The 17,693-nt window shown below is 42.8% G+C and overlaps 1 protein-coding gene across 1 annotated transcript in view; it reads right to left on the bottom strand.

Moving 5' to 3' along the window:
- Positions 1 to 11,150, bottom strand: part of LOC123766264 (low molecular weight phosphotyrosine protein phosphatase) — a 43,172-nt gene extending 32,022 nt beyond the window's left edge. Inside the window, exons 1-2 of the mRNA XM_045755335.2 lie at positions 10,993 to 11,150; positions 1,179 to 1,363 (exon numbers count right to left, since the gene is read on the bottom strand). Coding sequence (XP_045611291.1) covers positions 1,179 to 1,363; positions 10,993 to 11,038 — 231 coding nt within the window. The 5' untranslated portion in view covers positions 11,039 to 11,150. The remainder of the gene's footprint in view (positions 1 to 1,178; positions 1,364 to 10,992) is intronic.
- Between the last annotated feature and the right edge of the window lie 6,543 nt (positions 11,151 to 17,693).

Below are 17,693 nucleotides of genomic sequence, written 5' to 3'. Positions count from 1 at the left end.
AGCAAAGTTGTGCTGCTGCTAGATAACAGTTCAACGCATCCACGAGGTGATGAGCTTATAAATGGCAATATTATTGGAACGTTCTTGCCACCCAATACAACCTCAGTGATCCAACCCATGGATCAAGGAATAATTAAGAACCTTAAACACCACTACAAGAGGATGTTTGCCAGACGTCTTAACAATCAGCTTGGAACACTTAAGGACTTTTATAAAGTCTTCACAATAAAGTCAGCTATCTGGACTATTGCTAGTGCGTGGGACGAGGTAAAGCAGACAACACTAAGAAATGGTTGGAAAAAACTTTGGCCCGCGTCAAGTCTGTTTCCTGAGGAAGATGACGAGGCAGATTTTGAAGGATTTGCGGTGAAGAAAGTTAGCGAGAAGAAAAAATTAAGAGGAACTCCTAGCCTATGTCAAGGGGATTAAGTCCCCTGAGATTAGAGCAGAACTGGTGACTGAAACAATCGAAGATGACATAGATAGATGGATAGATTTTGATGAAGAAGCCCCAAACAATCGAAACATGACTAATGATGAAATTATAGAATTAGTATGTACAGCAAAAAAGCCAGACGAGTGCAATGAAGAAGATGGAGAGGAAGAGGAAGAGGATGAAGAAACGTTAAAGGAAAAATGTGATATGGAAAAAGTTCAGCAAAATTTTGAATACATTCTGGCATTTATGGACACGAGTTACAGCGAGTTTGAAACTAAGAGCCAAGGGAATGAAACAAATGTCAATTACAGAGTCTTTTGCAATGGCTTCTAAGAAAGCTCGCATTGCATCACCAGCACCTGACTCATCGCATGTTGACCCAGTCAACCCAACAACTTCAGTCAATCCAACACCATCAACATCCACCACCACCTCTTCCATGTAAATAACTGTGCTTCATCAACATCGATCATCAACATAAGCGGATCAGGACTTCAATTATTGGTGAGTACAAACAAAATACGGTCACGCATTTACGCTATGAACCTGTCGATTTGTTCCCCTAGATTTGTTTCAAATTATTTTTTTATTTTTTCCTCCATTTCTCGTATACGAACTTACATGTTAACCGACGGGTCTCGTCCCCAACGGGTTCGGAAACCAAGTGGTGCTCTGTAAATACCTGAACCTAAGAATTAAGTAAAACAGATGATGTCCTCTTTAACCATGACAAACTCACCTGCCGAGCCTTGTGATTCATTGGTATTTTGTTGCGCTTCATGACACTGACAGCTCTTGAATCAGGTCCAAGTCCAACATGCCATGAGCCAATGGCACCAGAATCTACTTCCCAATCTGTGTGACCTCGTTCCTTCAGCACATGGTTAAATACAGCCTCTGCTATAGGTGAGCGGCAGATATTTCCTGTTGAAGATTGACAGAAATAATTCTAGCATCATCCATCCTTAGCTAACCCTTCCTTACATTTTCCTAGATCCGATTTGAATACTTAACCCCTGGGCTCCAGAGCTGTTAATAGCTGACAACCTCCCAAAGCACAAGATAAAAAACTACCATTAAATGTAATGAAATTCCAATTTCTGGGTAGGCCCCAGAGGCTCCCTGAAGCTATTACACTAATTCAATGCCATACTACTAGGTGCCATCAGTTGCAGAGTTCTTGAAGGCTTACTGAAGACCATGAGCCAGAACCTGGCTCCCTTCTAGAAGCAAAAAGAGTGGTGGCACTATGAAAACCTCACAATTAAAGTTATTCGTGTTTGCCACCACTAGGAACAGCACCCAGAAATTCAACAAAAACGAAAGAAACCATTGCATGGTTAGAAACAAGAACTCAACCTCAAAACTGCCAAAAGAACTCCCCCAACAACTTACACATTAGAGGAAGGGGAAGTAAAGGACAAAGGGAAAGGGAACACGTTCCTGAAAATTGTATATACCAACATAGATGGAGCGAGATAAAAAATATCTATAAAAAATACCTAATTTATGTGAACGACGTACCCGAGGGAGTTGGCTCGGACAAGTCAATGTTTGCAGATGATGTAAGGCTGATAAGGAATGTGAAAACAGATGAAAACTGCAGAAAGTTACAGGAGGACCTTGACAAACCCCAGGAGTGGTCAGATAAATGGCGGCTGGAGTTCAGTCCCAACAAGTGTAAGGTAACAAGGATTGGAAAGGAAGAGAGGAGACCAGAAGGCACAACCCCATATAAGCCATACCATACGGGAAAGACAGCAACAAGAATCATTAAGATAGAAAGATCTGGAAGTGGATATGATTCAGACACTCACACTGGAGACAAACAGGACAACATCGGCAGGATGTGGTACAATTGCAATTATAAGATCCTTGTTTAGGAACCTAAATCAGGATCTTTAATGTAATCTACACATTTGTTCAACCAATAATAATAATAACAATAATAATAACAATAATAATAATAATAATAACAATAATAACAATAATAATAATAATTAATAATAATAATAATAATAATCTTTATTCAAAAGAATGTGTGTACAAAGAACATAAGAGTAATGTACAATTGCAGGGATAGGCATTACACATGCTAATGAAACCTGCTAATTTACACAAAGCGTTTCGAACAAAACAAAATAAATATAAACAATTTCACAGTGTGAGGGGGGGTACCAAACACTTAATACCAAGGGAGAAATAAGTTAACAAAATGGAAACATTCATGGAAAATAACAAATGAATGCAAAAAGGTGATAATTAAGGATGACAGGCATAGACTATTACAACATGGAATCAATAGATGTAGCAATAGTACAGTACAGTACTGTAGAAGCTAGCTAATCAGGGACCAGCCAATCCGGAAAACGCCCTAATCCGGCAAAAATCGTAACCAGATAAAGTTAATCTTCCTATCCGGCCAAAATGTCCATAGAAGTCGGACTGGTGGATATTTGCCGGATCAGCGTATACCGTTAGAGTTCAAATCTGACTCGATTACCTTGTTACCAATGTTGCCCAACCCGGACAGTAAGCCAGACAAGCGGAGATTATTCTGAATCAGAAAGGCAGGCATCAGGCCGTACTGTATTAATCCTGTAAGGTTGTGGCTCGAGGCGAATGTTGTAGGAGGGGATGTGGTGTCAGGAAAGGGAAGCATTGGGAGGGACTGCCTGGGGGATAAAGAGCCTTTACAGTACAGTAATTACCAATAATTTTAGAACAATTCATTACAGTCAAAAGCAAAAGAAATACAGTATCATATAATACTGTATTATAACAAATATACAAGTTTTCTAAAAACAATTTGCACAGGCTGAAGTTTGCTCCAAAAAATATTGGGAATTTTTTTTCGCCTGGCGACCTACGTAACGTGCCTGCCTGCCCCAAGTGGCCCCCGTTCAGGCCAGGTCAAGCCAAAAAGCCCTTGTGCTGCCGACCCTCGTGTTATACCACAGTGCCGCCATTAGTGAAATATTTTTTTAAATAACTTTTTTGTTTTCATAGTAACTTTGAATATTTTTGGCGAAGACTATGTCGGGTAGCAGCATCAATCGTTCTGGAGGTGTTAAGAGGAAGGTGGTTACCCCTAACAATTAAAGGCAAGATACGTGTCATAACTTTGTGAAAGTGGCCGGTCGACTTCAAGTGTTGCCAAGGACTTTAATATAAGCACTAATACCATTTCCTATATAAGGAAACAAAAAGAGCAATACCTGAAATACATTTCAACCAGTGAGAATGAAGGTGCAAGCAGCTAAACTTGATTCCTGTTTTGTAAGAAAAGCAACCAAAAGTCCTACAAGCAATGAAGCCTCACAGGCAATCCAGGCCCCTTCAACCAGCGAGGCCTCACAGGCAATCCAAGCGCCTTCAACCAGAGGGCCTCACAGGCAATCCAAGCGCCTTCAACCAGTGAGGCTTCACATGCAAGCCAAGTGCTTTCAACCAGTGACGCTTCAGCAGCTGGCAGTCAAAACTGACCTTGCCTCATGAACTGTACAGTAATTTTAAGTGTTAATTTTAGTGTTGTGTTAGAATAGGTTATGTAAATTGTCAAGAATTCTTAACTTCAAGATGTGTAGCATCAATCAAGAAGACGAACTACAACAAGGTAAGTTGAGGTTCCTGGTTGAATATTTTATAATTATGTGGTAATTCAAATTATGTTGTTTGTGGTATAAAAATTGTTGGAAATGTTCACTATTAAACTTCCGCGGTGAAAAAGTATGTTAATCCGGAAAACGTGGTAATCCGGCAAGGGGTCCTTCCCACATAGTCTAGATTAGCGAGCTTCTACAGTCATTTATTTACATTAAAAACAGAATGGAAATACACGGTGTAGTATAGAAAAGCAGTTGGACTCTTTCTCATAACATTTTCTTTCGAACATAACAGAGCAAAGAGTAAAATAGTAATTTAAGGTGAATGGGGCCAACACACTATGCTAATTAAGGGACCTAGTCTATGGAACTCACTCCCTAGTGAATTGAAAAGCTGTCAAACTTTTGCCTTATATAAAAGCAAAACCAAAAAGTACCTAATTTCATCTTCTTAGTTTCCTACAATGAGCTTTAAATTTGCTCTGTACCTAGTGTTACCCAATCTCCTAATTTTTATGTATTTAACCCAAACAACCTTACCATTGTGTTCATTGCTGTCTTCTTTTATGTGCTAGCCATATACTGTATTGTGCCTACCAATTTTTGTCAACTACCATTCACGCTGTCATTACAATCAATCTGAGCTACCCATGTGCTTTAATATACCTACAATTTTCCCTCATCTTTTTTTTTTCTTGCCTTGTAACTTATCATTTTTTATAAATTTTGCAAGTATTTACCTACAAAATTTTCTTAGATTAAGGACCTGCCCGAAACGCTGCGCGTACTAGTGGCTTTATAAGATTATAATTACCATATTATGTATCCTCACAATCCCAATGTACCTTCTTGTATATGCATAAATAAATAAATAAATAAATAAATAAATAAATAAATAAATAAATAAATAAATAAATAAACTAAAAAGAAACAAGGAACATGAAAGGACATGAGTAAACACTTTAACAAGGAAATGCAATACAGTGGTATCTCAGCTTACGAATTTAATCCGTTCCCAGAGACAGCTCGTATCCTGAAAATTTGTAAATTGAAGCAAATTTCCCCATGAGAAATAATGGAAAATGAATTAATCCATTCTAGACTCCCCAAAAAGTTAACTTCAAAGTAAAATTTATACCCAATTCACCCAAATCTTGTACAAAAGTATGTACGAGTTATTACTTGCCTTTACTGATGACTCCTGTTGGTGTATGGAAGACGGTGAGGAGGGGAGGGAGGGAGGAGGAGAGGTGTTACCGTTTAGAAGGGGAGTCCCCCTTTCATTATAACATCAGACAGTGATGACTTCTCTGGGGTACACACCCTGGCACTTTTTGCCTGCATACCACTAGGACCTGCTTGTGCTCACTGCTTGATTTTCTCACTAGAAATTGTTCCATTGAAGATTGTTTTCCCTTCTTTGTAACACTTGTCTGTAGTGAGACATCACATTGTCATTACTGTAATAAGATCAATGCAACAGTCTGCTACAGCTTTATCTGGGTGAGTCTTTTCAGCAAAACTTTGCAGTTCTTCCCATACTGCACACATTTTCTTAATTAATGAGGAAGGGACCTCCTCTACTGCCTCCTCCTCCCCTGAAGATTTGTTGTACTGCCTAGCTAGTTCAACAACACGTGTACCATTTTCCTGTTTATGAATGATCTCTTGCTTTTCCTCTGTGGTCATTCTCACACGTGTTTTCTTTGCACTTTTCTTTATAGATCTAATGGAGATAGGCTAATGGAACTTGATCTCACAACCCTAGAAGATAGAAGGAACTGAGGGGATATGATCACAATCTACAAGATACTAAGAGGAATCAATAAGGTGGACAAGGATAGCCTTGTAACGTACGATTATGTTACACTGTTTAGTTAAATTAGATAAACAGAGTTTAGTGATCTTTCATATTTATTTAGTAGTCTTGGTTACAGCAGTCAGTTATTGGCAGTGTCGTAGACGTTGAGACGAAGCCTGGAGCAGAGAAGAGCCGAGTGCGGCTGGAGTCGCGGAACTCAATGTGGGACGAGTGTGGCAGCTCAATGTGAGATAGTGAGCATGGAAAATCAATGAGGCCGAGAGAGTGGAAACTCAATGAGGCCGAGAGTGTGGAAGCTCGATGGGGAATAAGAGCGTGGTAGCTCGATGCGGTCGGAGTCAGGCTGTCTGCTTCGAAGCTGAAGCGTCTTGAAGTCAGCTGGAACTGTACACACCAAGTACTACATTCTTAAGGTTGAAAGTGTGCGGTAATTATCAAGCGTCTGTACTAAAGTTAACTTAATCACTGTGGAAATTATACTGATGATTACTCGCTTCTTGATTGCTTATAATATCATACAACGCCTCACATCATTCTCTAGCAGGTTAGGGGAAGAAGTATTAATTGTAATTTGTAATCAGTGAAGAGGTATGAGTTTTTTCATTAGTGCTAATGAGAGTTGTGCTACACTCACGAAGCTAATGAGAATTTGGAGTATATTATTTACATAATATACTCTTAATATACTCTACATAATATACTCTAATTATTTACATATACTCACTACAACCTCTTCAGATTGAGAGAGAGCTGGACAAAAGAGCACAAGTGGAAGATGAAAATGCAAACAAGCTGAAGGACGTAGGAAAAATACTCGCAAGTGGAATGTTCTTACAGAGAAATTGTGTGGAAGCCACTTCCATCCACAATTTTAAGGCCAGATTTGACAAAGAATTTGAAAGTCAGAGCACTTAGGTTGAAATACCAGTCTCCGTGATGTAGTGGCAAGACACTCAATTGGCGTTCCGCGAGCACTTTGTCATGGGTTCGTATCCTGGCCGGGGAGGATTTACTGGGGCGCAAATTCTTAACTGTAGCCTCTGTTTAACTCAACAGTAAGATGGGTACTTGGTTGTAACAATGATTCTTCGCGGCGGGGATCATAATTCAGGGACCTGCCCGAAATGTTATGTGAACTAGTGGCTGTACAAGAATATAACAACTCTTGTATATACAGTATCTCAAAGTACGCAGTTTGGGGGTCATTGTAATAGGCATGGCATTTATTACCTTTCATATCGTTCCGACTATTGGATGGTGCAGGGGGCCGACCTAAAGGTCAGCAAACATCTGAATGCTCTGTAAACGCACTGCCAGATGAGTTGAGCTTGCATATAGGGAAACACGTACGCCAGCAATGCTCAAGCTCTTTCAGAAAGCCCTAGCCAAGGCGAGGGAGCGCATGACAGAGCTCAGGCAAGATAACTGGGAAACTTTTGTTAACAGTCTCAACTCTCACACCCGCTCAGCCAGGCATGGAAAGATATTAAAAGAATTAAAAGCGATAAGATTGGCCAAGTAGCACACCCTCACCCTCTACACAGAGCAAACGAGTTAGTCGATGCTTGGGCAACCACCTCTAGCTTCAATAATCTTACCCCAGACATACAGTTCAGATTAAATGCTGGTTACGGAGATCGAGAAAGGCTCGTTGACTTCATGCTCCACGAGGAAGATGAATGCAACGTGCCATTTACCGAGTTTGAATTACTCGCGGCCCTAAACAAAGGCAAAGCCACATCCCCCGGTGAAGATGGTATCACTTATGACATATTGCGTCTGCTCCCTTTAGTACCAGGGAATCCCCTGCTTGAGCTGTATATTATGAGCTATGTTACTGGGGAGCTTCCTATCTCTTGGACCAACAGTATGATCATTCCAATTCCCATGCCAAATCAAGAGAATGCTTTCCGCCCAATTTCCCTTACTAACTGCATTTGCAAAACATTCGAGAGAATGGTCCTAAACCATCTCCTCCATAGAATAAGAACCATGCTATCCCCCCAGATATATGGCTTCATGCATGGAAGGAGTGTGCATCATTGCATCACCACCTTTCTTACCCTGCACACTGAAAAGTCATATACCACCTTCCTAGATCTTAAGTCTGCCTTTTGATATTGCAAATAGACATGTTATCTTGAGTGAGCTTGCAAGAATGAATATTGGTCGTAGGCTTCTTTGTTGGATCAGGGGTTACTTATCCAACAGGCAGTCATCTGTATTTTTCCAGGGGCATAGAAGTGTAACAAGAGACTTTAAACTAGGTACCCCGCAGGGTGGTGTCCTTAGTCCTACCTTATTTAATATCTTAATAAATACGCTGTTAAACTCTATACCGAGCAAACCCAACGTCCACATCATTAGCTATGCTGATGATATAATGATACACATGACTGGGTATGCTAACATGCAGAACACTCTTAACTCTGTATTAGACTCATGTCAGGACCTAGGTTTAATTATCTCAGCAGAGAAAACAAAGCTACTAAATCGGCGCCCACCCAGGCAGGAAGAAGCTGTTCGCAAGATGCATCTGTCTGATGGCTCCCAGCTTGACTATGTAAACAGATTCAAATACCTTGGCCTTGAGGTGCCACTGTATGGTCCTGTTGTATTCAGACTCTGTCGTCAGTATAAAGAGAGGCTCCGAGCTCTCAAGGCTGTCGCAGGTTATCACTCAGGCTATGGTGCCAATGTCAGAATTGTCAAAATGATGTACCTTGCACACATCAGATCTTTAGTGGTTTATGCTGCACCTCTGCTTGTTTTGATGCCTGAAAGAAAGCTTGGAGGGCTTGAAAAATTGCAGAATGAAGCCTTGAGGATAATCCTTGGGTGCCCTTGTACCACCAAGATACTTAATACGAGAAAGGAACTTAATATTCTGAGCGTTGTTGATCGTGTTACTGAAATTAACTGTCAAATTGGTATACAAATGCTTAGGCTAACTCATCCTAATCCTTGCACAGACGCCCTCCAGAATTTCTTTAATGAAGATCAGCATTGTTCCAAATGGATAACAAAAAATGGAACTCAACTCAGAATGTATCAGGTTCATGATTTGTACCAAGAGAAACAACAACGGCACTTTCCTGCACTAGAAGTTGAAGGGACGACGACGTTTCAGTCCGTCCTGGACCATTCTCAAGTCGATTGAGAATGGTCCAGGACGGACCGAAACGTCGTCGTCCCTTTAACTTCTAGTGTGTGGTCTGGTCAACATACTTCAGCCACGTTATTGTGACTCATCGCCTGCACTTTCCTGCACCGTGGGAGTTTACACCCTTTCCAGTTTTAATCCCTCCTTTCCACCCAAGAAGCAAATTAGAGATCAGCCCAAGCTTCGTCTTGAGGCAAACCTCAACGCCTTAAGCCATATTGATGCTCTGTCCACAGAACATTCTCTCTCTCAAATCATATACACTGATGGTTCCCTACACCGCACCACGGGTGCAGCTGGAAGTGCAGTTGTTCTGACAATGGGCGATGGCTTGTACTTTGAGTGGGGAGTCCGTATAAACAACTGGGCCTCTACCCTTCAGACCGAACTATTTGCCTTGATCCTTGCACTGAAATGTGTACAAGTCTCCAAACTTGATACATTAATTGTAAGTAACTCCTTATCATCCTTAAATGCTCTCAACTCATTAAGACATAACTGTAACATGCTCATGTCCGAAGCTAGACACACATACAACAAAATTATTAAGGATGGTAACAGAGTCCATTTCATGTGATCTCCATCTCATGTTGGCCTCCGAATGCATGATAGAGCTGATAAGTTAGCCAAAGAATCTGCCTTTAAAGGAGCCGTTGAGTGTAACCTTGGATTGTCAATGAGCAAACTGAGAGCAGCAGTACACCGAGAACTTCAACAAGATCTTGTAGATCCGAGGCAAAGTGAAATTGACACCAGTAATTCCATCTATCATCATACTATCATGCAAGAGGAGCCACACATCTATGGATCATCCAATAAAATCAGCAGACTTCTAGATGTTACTACTGCTCGGCTTAGACTCGGTTACAAGTATCTCTGGGAATTCTCATTATCTGCTGATGTAGACCTGACCAAATGTAAACTGTGTCAACAAAATTATTCGCACACCCTCCGTCACTATGTGATGGAGTGCGAAAAGATACGTGAATTTAGAGACAATTCTATAACCAATGTTCCAGCGATGTGTAAATATTTCATTCAAAATGATCTGCTACTAGAAATTTTAGCCAAATATCCCCAGTTTGCTAACTGTAGGTAGTAACCGAGTGATTGTAACCTATCTACCGCTGCCCACTGGATGGGGGGCGGTGTGCAGGACAGACATATCAATTTTGACACTAGCTCTCCACATATGTCAGTTGCTTAATTTAGAACCTGTACTTGAGGTCGATCTCGAACCCATTGTTGATGTGACGACATATTGAATTTTGTAACTAGCTCATCAAGATTGTACCTTGCTTAGCTAAATGAATTGTGGGGTTCAGTCCCTGAGCCCATTATGTGCCTCTGTAACCCTTTCCACTACCGCCCACAAGATGGGTATGGGGTGCATAATAAATGAAATAAACTAAAAAAAAAACTATAGTATCTCAAAAAAAAAATGCAACAGATACAAGGCAAGTAGGCTGGGCATAAAGAGCTAGAACTCACTGTTGACACTAATAGGTAAATACTGTTGAGTGCCTGACCTCACAGACAGCCTATCTCTTGGCTGCAGTGACCTTGCCATGTCTTAGCATGTTCTTGACTCACAATCAAGTATTCATCGAATATGAATACTTGATTGAATCAAGTATTTGAATCCAGGGCAGGACAGAAATAGTTAGGTGCATTTCCCATCACCTAATACACCTGTTCACCTAGCAGTAAGTAGGCACCAAGGGTTAGCTTGTTGTGGGGGTTGCATCCTCTGGGGGTCAGTAATTCGACCATGGGGGATGACCACGATGTAGGCCTGACATGAACATATACATTGGCTGCCTGTCCCCCGCCACAATGAATTACTATTAATTATAATGTGAAATGTAACTGAAATTTAACCGCTATAACCGCCGTATGCTACCCCAAGATGTGATTTTACATTTGGTTCACATATCACTAAAAAAACTGTAATTAAACTCGCCCAGACAGATGAATAAGACCTTCTTTCCTCCGTCAGTGTGAGCCATGGTTGACGCCAACTTCGGTAACTTGGGACAAATAACGAAGACCTTCCCACAACAGCTGTCGCCGGCTGGAGACTTGTTTACCCTCTGGCGGTCCCTCTAATTGTTCCGAACCATAATGGAAACTGACCCAAGTATAGGATGGGTTAGCCCAAGTATCGCGTTTTCAAAAGGGTCGCCCGTGTTTGAAAAGAAGAACGCTGAAAGAATATTGTTGAAAACATCTTGATAACTGATTAAACCAAAATTATTTATTAGTCAGAAGAAAGACAAAAACGCGATCTATATGTAAAACCTCTACCAGACAAATATTTTAAGTAAAACCGAAGATATTTGTAGTTGTATAAAAGTGGCAGTTTTCATCGCTCGTCGAGCTCGAAAACCGCAGCATTCATCTCAGAACCATGCCTATTTCACGCAAATTCCTTAATAAACGTAAGAGTTTTATATGTCACAAGAAAGACAGATATATAAGCTTCGTTCTAAATACCTTACCATGGGCATATTTAAATTTAAAGCGAAGATACGTGTACTTTTATAATAGCCGAGCTCCGACTCCGGACAGATCGATCGACGGAGCAACTCTCTCTCAGAACAATGCCTATTCATTTCGCTGGCCAGGCCTTGGACTGAGAGGATGTGCGCGCCTCCTCTCAGATTCAGATTCAGATTCAGATGTTTATTCAGGTAAGGTATATACATACAAGTGATGTTACATTAATCTCCCTCTTTGGGTCAAGTCCCTCGCCCCCAACCTTGTGCTGTGATAGCCAGGGCGGTATCGTCACAATACTACTGTGCTGCTAAGTGTTTCAACACTGTTGCATAAGTCACTAGTATCAAGGGAACCCTAGAGTGAACTAGTGAGTGGCGCCTGAGGTCGAAGGCAGGCCAGCCTGCCCCCTCCGCTCCCTTAGGGGCAGCCTACCAAACATTAGTTTGATGCAGCATTGCTGGTGCTAATAACACAGCATCACCTGTACAGTGTACCTGGGACTCACTGTAAGACTCTAGCAAGAACCACAGGGCATCTACAGCGTCAGGCAACAAACAGCAAGGAGAGTTGTGGGATCGTAATCTGTCCCCCACGGACCTCTGACCCTTGCGGTTAGAGCGCTGACCCAACGGTCCCCCCTATCCCTTCCCTGGCGGGAGGTTAATTGACACCCGCCAACACTACAATGATGCCAGCTTTGTACAGAGCACCTGTACACTCCTAGTTATAAGACTTATCTTCCCCACTTTCTCTTATTCTTCTCATTTCGCCATTTCAACAGGTCAAGTGGAACGGTCCAGTGGCCCATGCGGTTACCTGTAAAATCTGGGGGGCCACTTGACTTGGGCATCTGTTCACCCTTGTAGCAGGGTTAGGCTGTCTTAGGGGACATTCTGTCCACACATAGGAGAATAAGTCACTGAGGGCTGCCCTCTGCGAGTCCCAACCAACCAAGTGGAATATCCAAGTGTTTATCCAAGTGGTCTGAGCACTCTCAAACCCACTGAGAGTGCTCTTCCCCTCAGAGCAGGTTTATGACTGTTGGCGCTGATGACTGGTAAGGCTTGCTGCCTGCCCTGCCATTTGTCATGTTATTCATCAGCACATGGTTATAAATGGTATTAACCAGGTATCGGACGAGGTTAGAGCAACAATTAATGCCGCCTGAAGAAGCAGGTATGGAGGAGGTAGCTGCTGGACCCTCAGGGCTCTCCCCTACCATGACCAGTGACACTGTCACCCCACCACCCAGTGATGGGTTTGTGGAGGTGCTAAGTAAGAGTCAGAGAAGGAAACAAGGGAAACAGAAGATGGTGAACAACAGGGTGGAAGGCGTCCGATAGCACCAAGGAGCGAGTACACACGTCTGACCTTCCCTAAAGGCACGAGTGTGGCGGACAGGATTGTATGGAGTAAGAAACTGAGCGAGGTGTACCCACCTGGCTCTGCAGGCGTGCTTCGTCCACATGTCAACTCTCCATATGTGTATGTTTCAAGAGAGAAGCAGCAGGTTGTGGAGGCTCTTCTACAAGGGAAAATAGGTGATGTAAAGCTCTCCCCTCTAGATAATCCAACACGGAACAAGAAGATGGATGAATACCTAGTCTACAGGTACAGTCACAAGTATCCACTAGAGTGGGCCTATGAATTAGACGGGGTACACAGAGCACGAAGATTGACCAAGAATGGTAAGCCTACTGATCAAATAATCATAGTCTGGAAAAAGCCTGATCCGCCACCTGACCAGTATTGGTTTGGTGGGTTGTATGCGCCCCCCAGCACGTTCAGGGTGTGGGAACCGAACCCTGTGGAGTGTTACGAGTGCTGTGGCAGTGGCCACATAGCTAAGCACTGCTGGTGCCCCACACCCAAGTGTGCTCTCTGTTCCGGTCCTCATCCACTGAAGGACTGTCAGTATAAGAAGACCAGAGACCAAAGAAAGCAGGAACAGGAGCAACAGAACACTGCAACAGAAGCAGGGCAACATCCTGAATCTGTGGCTCCGTCTAAACCGCCGCTGAAGTGTTTCAGATGTGGTATGGAGGGAGTCACCATCTGGCACTCAGATTGTACCAAACGGCCAGCCTCCCTTGGCACAAGGAGGCAAGTGCCCGAGACACAACAAGTGTCTACTGATGCCGGCTCTAGTACTGTTGACCCATCCCATAGTGGTGACAGTACCAGCAACGCCCCTGACAACACACAACAGCCTGATACAACAGTTAAAGAACAGTTGGCAACCTTGCAAGCACAGGTAGCTGAACTGACTGAAATTATACAGGCGCTACGTCAGGCTCCTTCACAAGAGATACAGCAGCCTCTATGCAGCTGTGTCACAGCCGTGGCCCGCGCTGGTAAAGGTTCCTGTGGTGGTGGTGGCGGCGGCGGCGGCAGCAGCAGCAGCGGCGGCGGCGGCGGCGGCGGCGGCGGCGGCGGCGGCGGCAGCAGCAGCAGCAGCAGCAGCAGCAGCAGCAGCAGCAGCAGCAGCGGCGGCGGCGGCGGCGGCGGCGGCAGCAGCAGCAGCAGCAGCAGCAGCAGCAGCAGCGGCGGCAGCGGCGACAGCAGCGGCGACAACGGAGGCGGTGGCAGCGACGTCGTCAGTCAACTCAGGGATGACAACAGTGATAGTGACACAGAAACATTAACTGAAAAAGGAAGTCGACCTGCATCAGAATATTTTAAAATGATTCATGACCTTAAGGAACGCGCTCAAGCCAAGTACGAGAATGAAAAGGATAATATTCTGCGTGACAGTAATTATGCCATACGACTTACAGAGAGCATTCACTCGCGGACCATCCCGAGTTCCTCAGTGATCAAGAATCTAATGATGTCACCAGATGTTCCTGACGACACCAAACGCCAGGTTGGTGTGGCTCTTTACGTAGTACAGTCACTTATTGACGCATTGTGTAAGTGGGACGAGGACAACAATGGGACCACCAGTCCCAGGGAGGAACAACACCAAGACGATGGCTGCTGTTGACACAAGAACCATTAGGTTTCTCAGTTGGAACATTCGTAGCATCAACAAAAGACTGAATGACCTAATTGCATATGTTACCTGTAACAACATAGATATAATTGCTTTACAGGAGCCCTACACGTCCAACATGATAAACAAACCCCACCAAAGATCAGAGGGTATGCATCCTATAATAACAGTAACGCCACAGGCCTATTAACTTACGTCAGAAGTGATTTACCGCACATTCTTGTGAGCACGTCACACAATGTACACACACAGTACCATCACTTTCATGTACAAACTACAGCAGGCCACTTTTCATTCCTCAACGTATATGCCAGAAGCCAGAAACTCAATGTAACATTGTTCCCAGATCTAGACAATCATAGGACAATAAACATGGGAGATTTTAATGCTAGACATATTACGCTGGGAGACAGTACTAACAACGATAATGGATGCAAATTTATCAAATATGTTTATGACAACAGATTAACCGTGTATACTACGGATACCCAAACTCATTTATTGGGAGGCAGACTTGATTATGTAATGGGTAGAAACCTTGTGCAAGATAGGATGGAATGTTCGTTGGTAAATCACTTAGTTAGTGATCACTATGCAGTTTCTGCTTCCTATGAGGTACAGTGTGATGTACCTAATAGACATCAGAGACGGAAAATGAATATTCCATATGGCTTGCATGACCACTTTATTAATTGTATATCAAAATGGTATCAAGATTACACAATAACGAATGTACAAGCCTTCTCCAGAGATCTCGTTGATACGATTACTACCTACTACGACACATGGGTGTGTTGGGGAACTGGTCGTAAGCCTAGCAGAAGTGGGCAACACCTGCCACCACCCAAGTGGGTCCTTGACCCCGTATTTGTTAAAGAACATGAACGAGTAAAGCAACTTGGAGATACGTACAAACGAACCAAAGCACAAGGTGACCTGCATGCATTTCTAGTTGCAAATAGAGAGGTGAGAGACATGAGCAACGTCATACGTAATAAACATTGGGAAGAGTTCCTACAAAGTATAAATGAGCAAACAACACTTGTTGAAGTTTGGGAAAAGATACGAAAAATCTCTAGAAGCAGCCCAACCAAACCGCTGCACCACAGCCCACTAGAACAAGCAAACATCCTCCTTGATCAATGGGCAATAACATCGAGCTACGACTCACTCCCAATTAACATACAGCACAAACTTGATGACACACGCCCCAACAGACAACGAACCATCAATCTTGCCTGTACAGCTATCGACGTGTCGGACCTTAATGATGTAACTGAATGGGAATTAAATCATGCACTAAAGATGGGAAAATCAACTGCTCCTGGAGAGGATGGTATTACTTACAGTCTACTGAGATTAGTCTCACACATACCAGGTAATCCATTATTAGTGTTGTACAGAATGAGTTTACGTGAAGGAGTATTACCTGATGCTTGGACAAAGAGTGTCATTGTTCCCATCCCCAAACCACACTCAGATAATTATAGACCCATATCTTTAACATCGTGTGTTTGTAAAGTGCTTGAACGTATTGTTCTTAACCGACTCATGTATCGTATACAGGGGCACCTGTCACCCCAACTGTTTGGATTTATGCCTGGGCTCAGTACACAACACTGTTTTGCTGAGTACTTCGCACATATTGAAGCTTCCCCCCAAACAGTCTTCATCGACCTAGCAGCAGCTTTTGATACAGCAAACAGAGAAATCATACTGGAACAGCTTGCCGAGCTGGGAATACAAGGAAAATTACTGAAATGGATAAAGGGCTATTTGTCTAATCGAACAGCATATGTTTTGTTTAATGGTGTTAAAAGCACAGAGAGCAAACACTTTGAACTGGGAACTCCACAAAGAGGGGTCCTCAGTCCCTTATTGTTCAACGTTCTGATGCATAAACTTATTAAAGATCTTCCAACTAATAATGAAGACACTGTCATTTGTTATGCTGATGATATATGTTTACAGGCTGCCACCGAGCCTAGAATGCAAGTTCTGCTCGACGCTTTTGCTACTAGAGCTGAGGAATGTGGCCTCCTTATCTCTGTACAGAAAACTCGTGCCCTCATTCCATGTGGTATTCCACCACCCAATTATCATATAGATGGGCGAGCACTTGAGAACTGCGAGTCTTACAGATACCTTGGTGTCCCCATTAACGACCCTGGGTACCTTTCTTCTCTCAAGAGGAGACTTTGGGAGAGATTAAAGCCCTTGCGGGTCCTTGTTGGTGTCAATCATGGGCTTAACGTGAGACTTGCTAGAATGTTTTATGTATCATTTATACGCTCTGTGATTGACTACAATGCTCTACATCTCACACTGTATACTGACAAAGAGCTGAAATCTCTTGAAACCTTGCAAAATGAAGCTATGCGTCTCATCCTTGGGGCTCCAAAGTCCACGAGAATAGTTAACATGAGAGCAGAGTTAAAATTACCTACCATAAGTGAGAGAATCTTGTCTATTAGCACAGTTTTCGGCGTGAAGGCATTGAGTAGATCTAGACAACACATGAAGTTTCAAGCTAAACTTTCTAATATGCTACACTCACCTGAGGTCTATAGAAGAAGAACGAAATCTGATTATGTATATTGGTTCTACAAGGTAGCCAACTCCATCAAAATATTAAATATGTACCCAACTCGACTAATGATTAATCAGCCAATTACTCCATGGGATAACTGGGATCTATCAGTTGATTTTGTAAATGCGCCCAAGAAAGATAGTGTGCACACTACATTGTTAAAACAGTTAACACTGAAAAGCATCACTGAAAGTACTCAGAGTATGGGTAACGATGTTTATCAGTGCTATACCGACGGCTCTGTAGAAGAAGGTGGACGATGTACCGGATGTGCATGTAACATATTTGAACAATCTTCTCTCGTACATACAGCAATGAAGCGCGTCAATGACTGGGCAAGTACAACTCAAACCGAACTTGCAGGCATATACCTTGCCACTGAATTTTTAAAAGACAAAGGCAGTGGACTTATATACTGTGGCTCGCAGAGTGCACTCCTGGCATTGAACGCACATAGTAGTGACACCCAGAAAATAGTCAGTGATATTCGAATGAATGTTTTAGCTGCCAAAGAAAACAGATTTGAGATTAAATTCCTATGGATACCATCACATGTTGGCATCTCAAGGCATGACAC

This window comes from Procambarus clarkii, chromosome 9 (genome assembly GCF_040958095.1).
Source record: "Procambarus clarkii isolate CNS0578487 chromosome 9, FALCON_Pclarkii_2.0, whole genome shotgun sequence".
Taxonomy (NCBI): Eukaryota; Metazoa; Arthropoda; class Malacostraca; order Decapoda; family Cambaridae; genus Procambarus; species Procambarus clarkii.
Note: the sequence above shows the minus strand (reverse complement) of the source record. Positions and strands in the feature narration are given on the sequence as shown.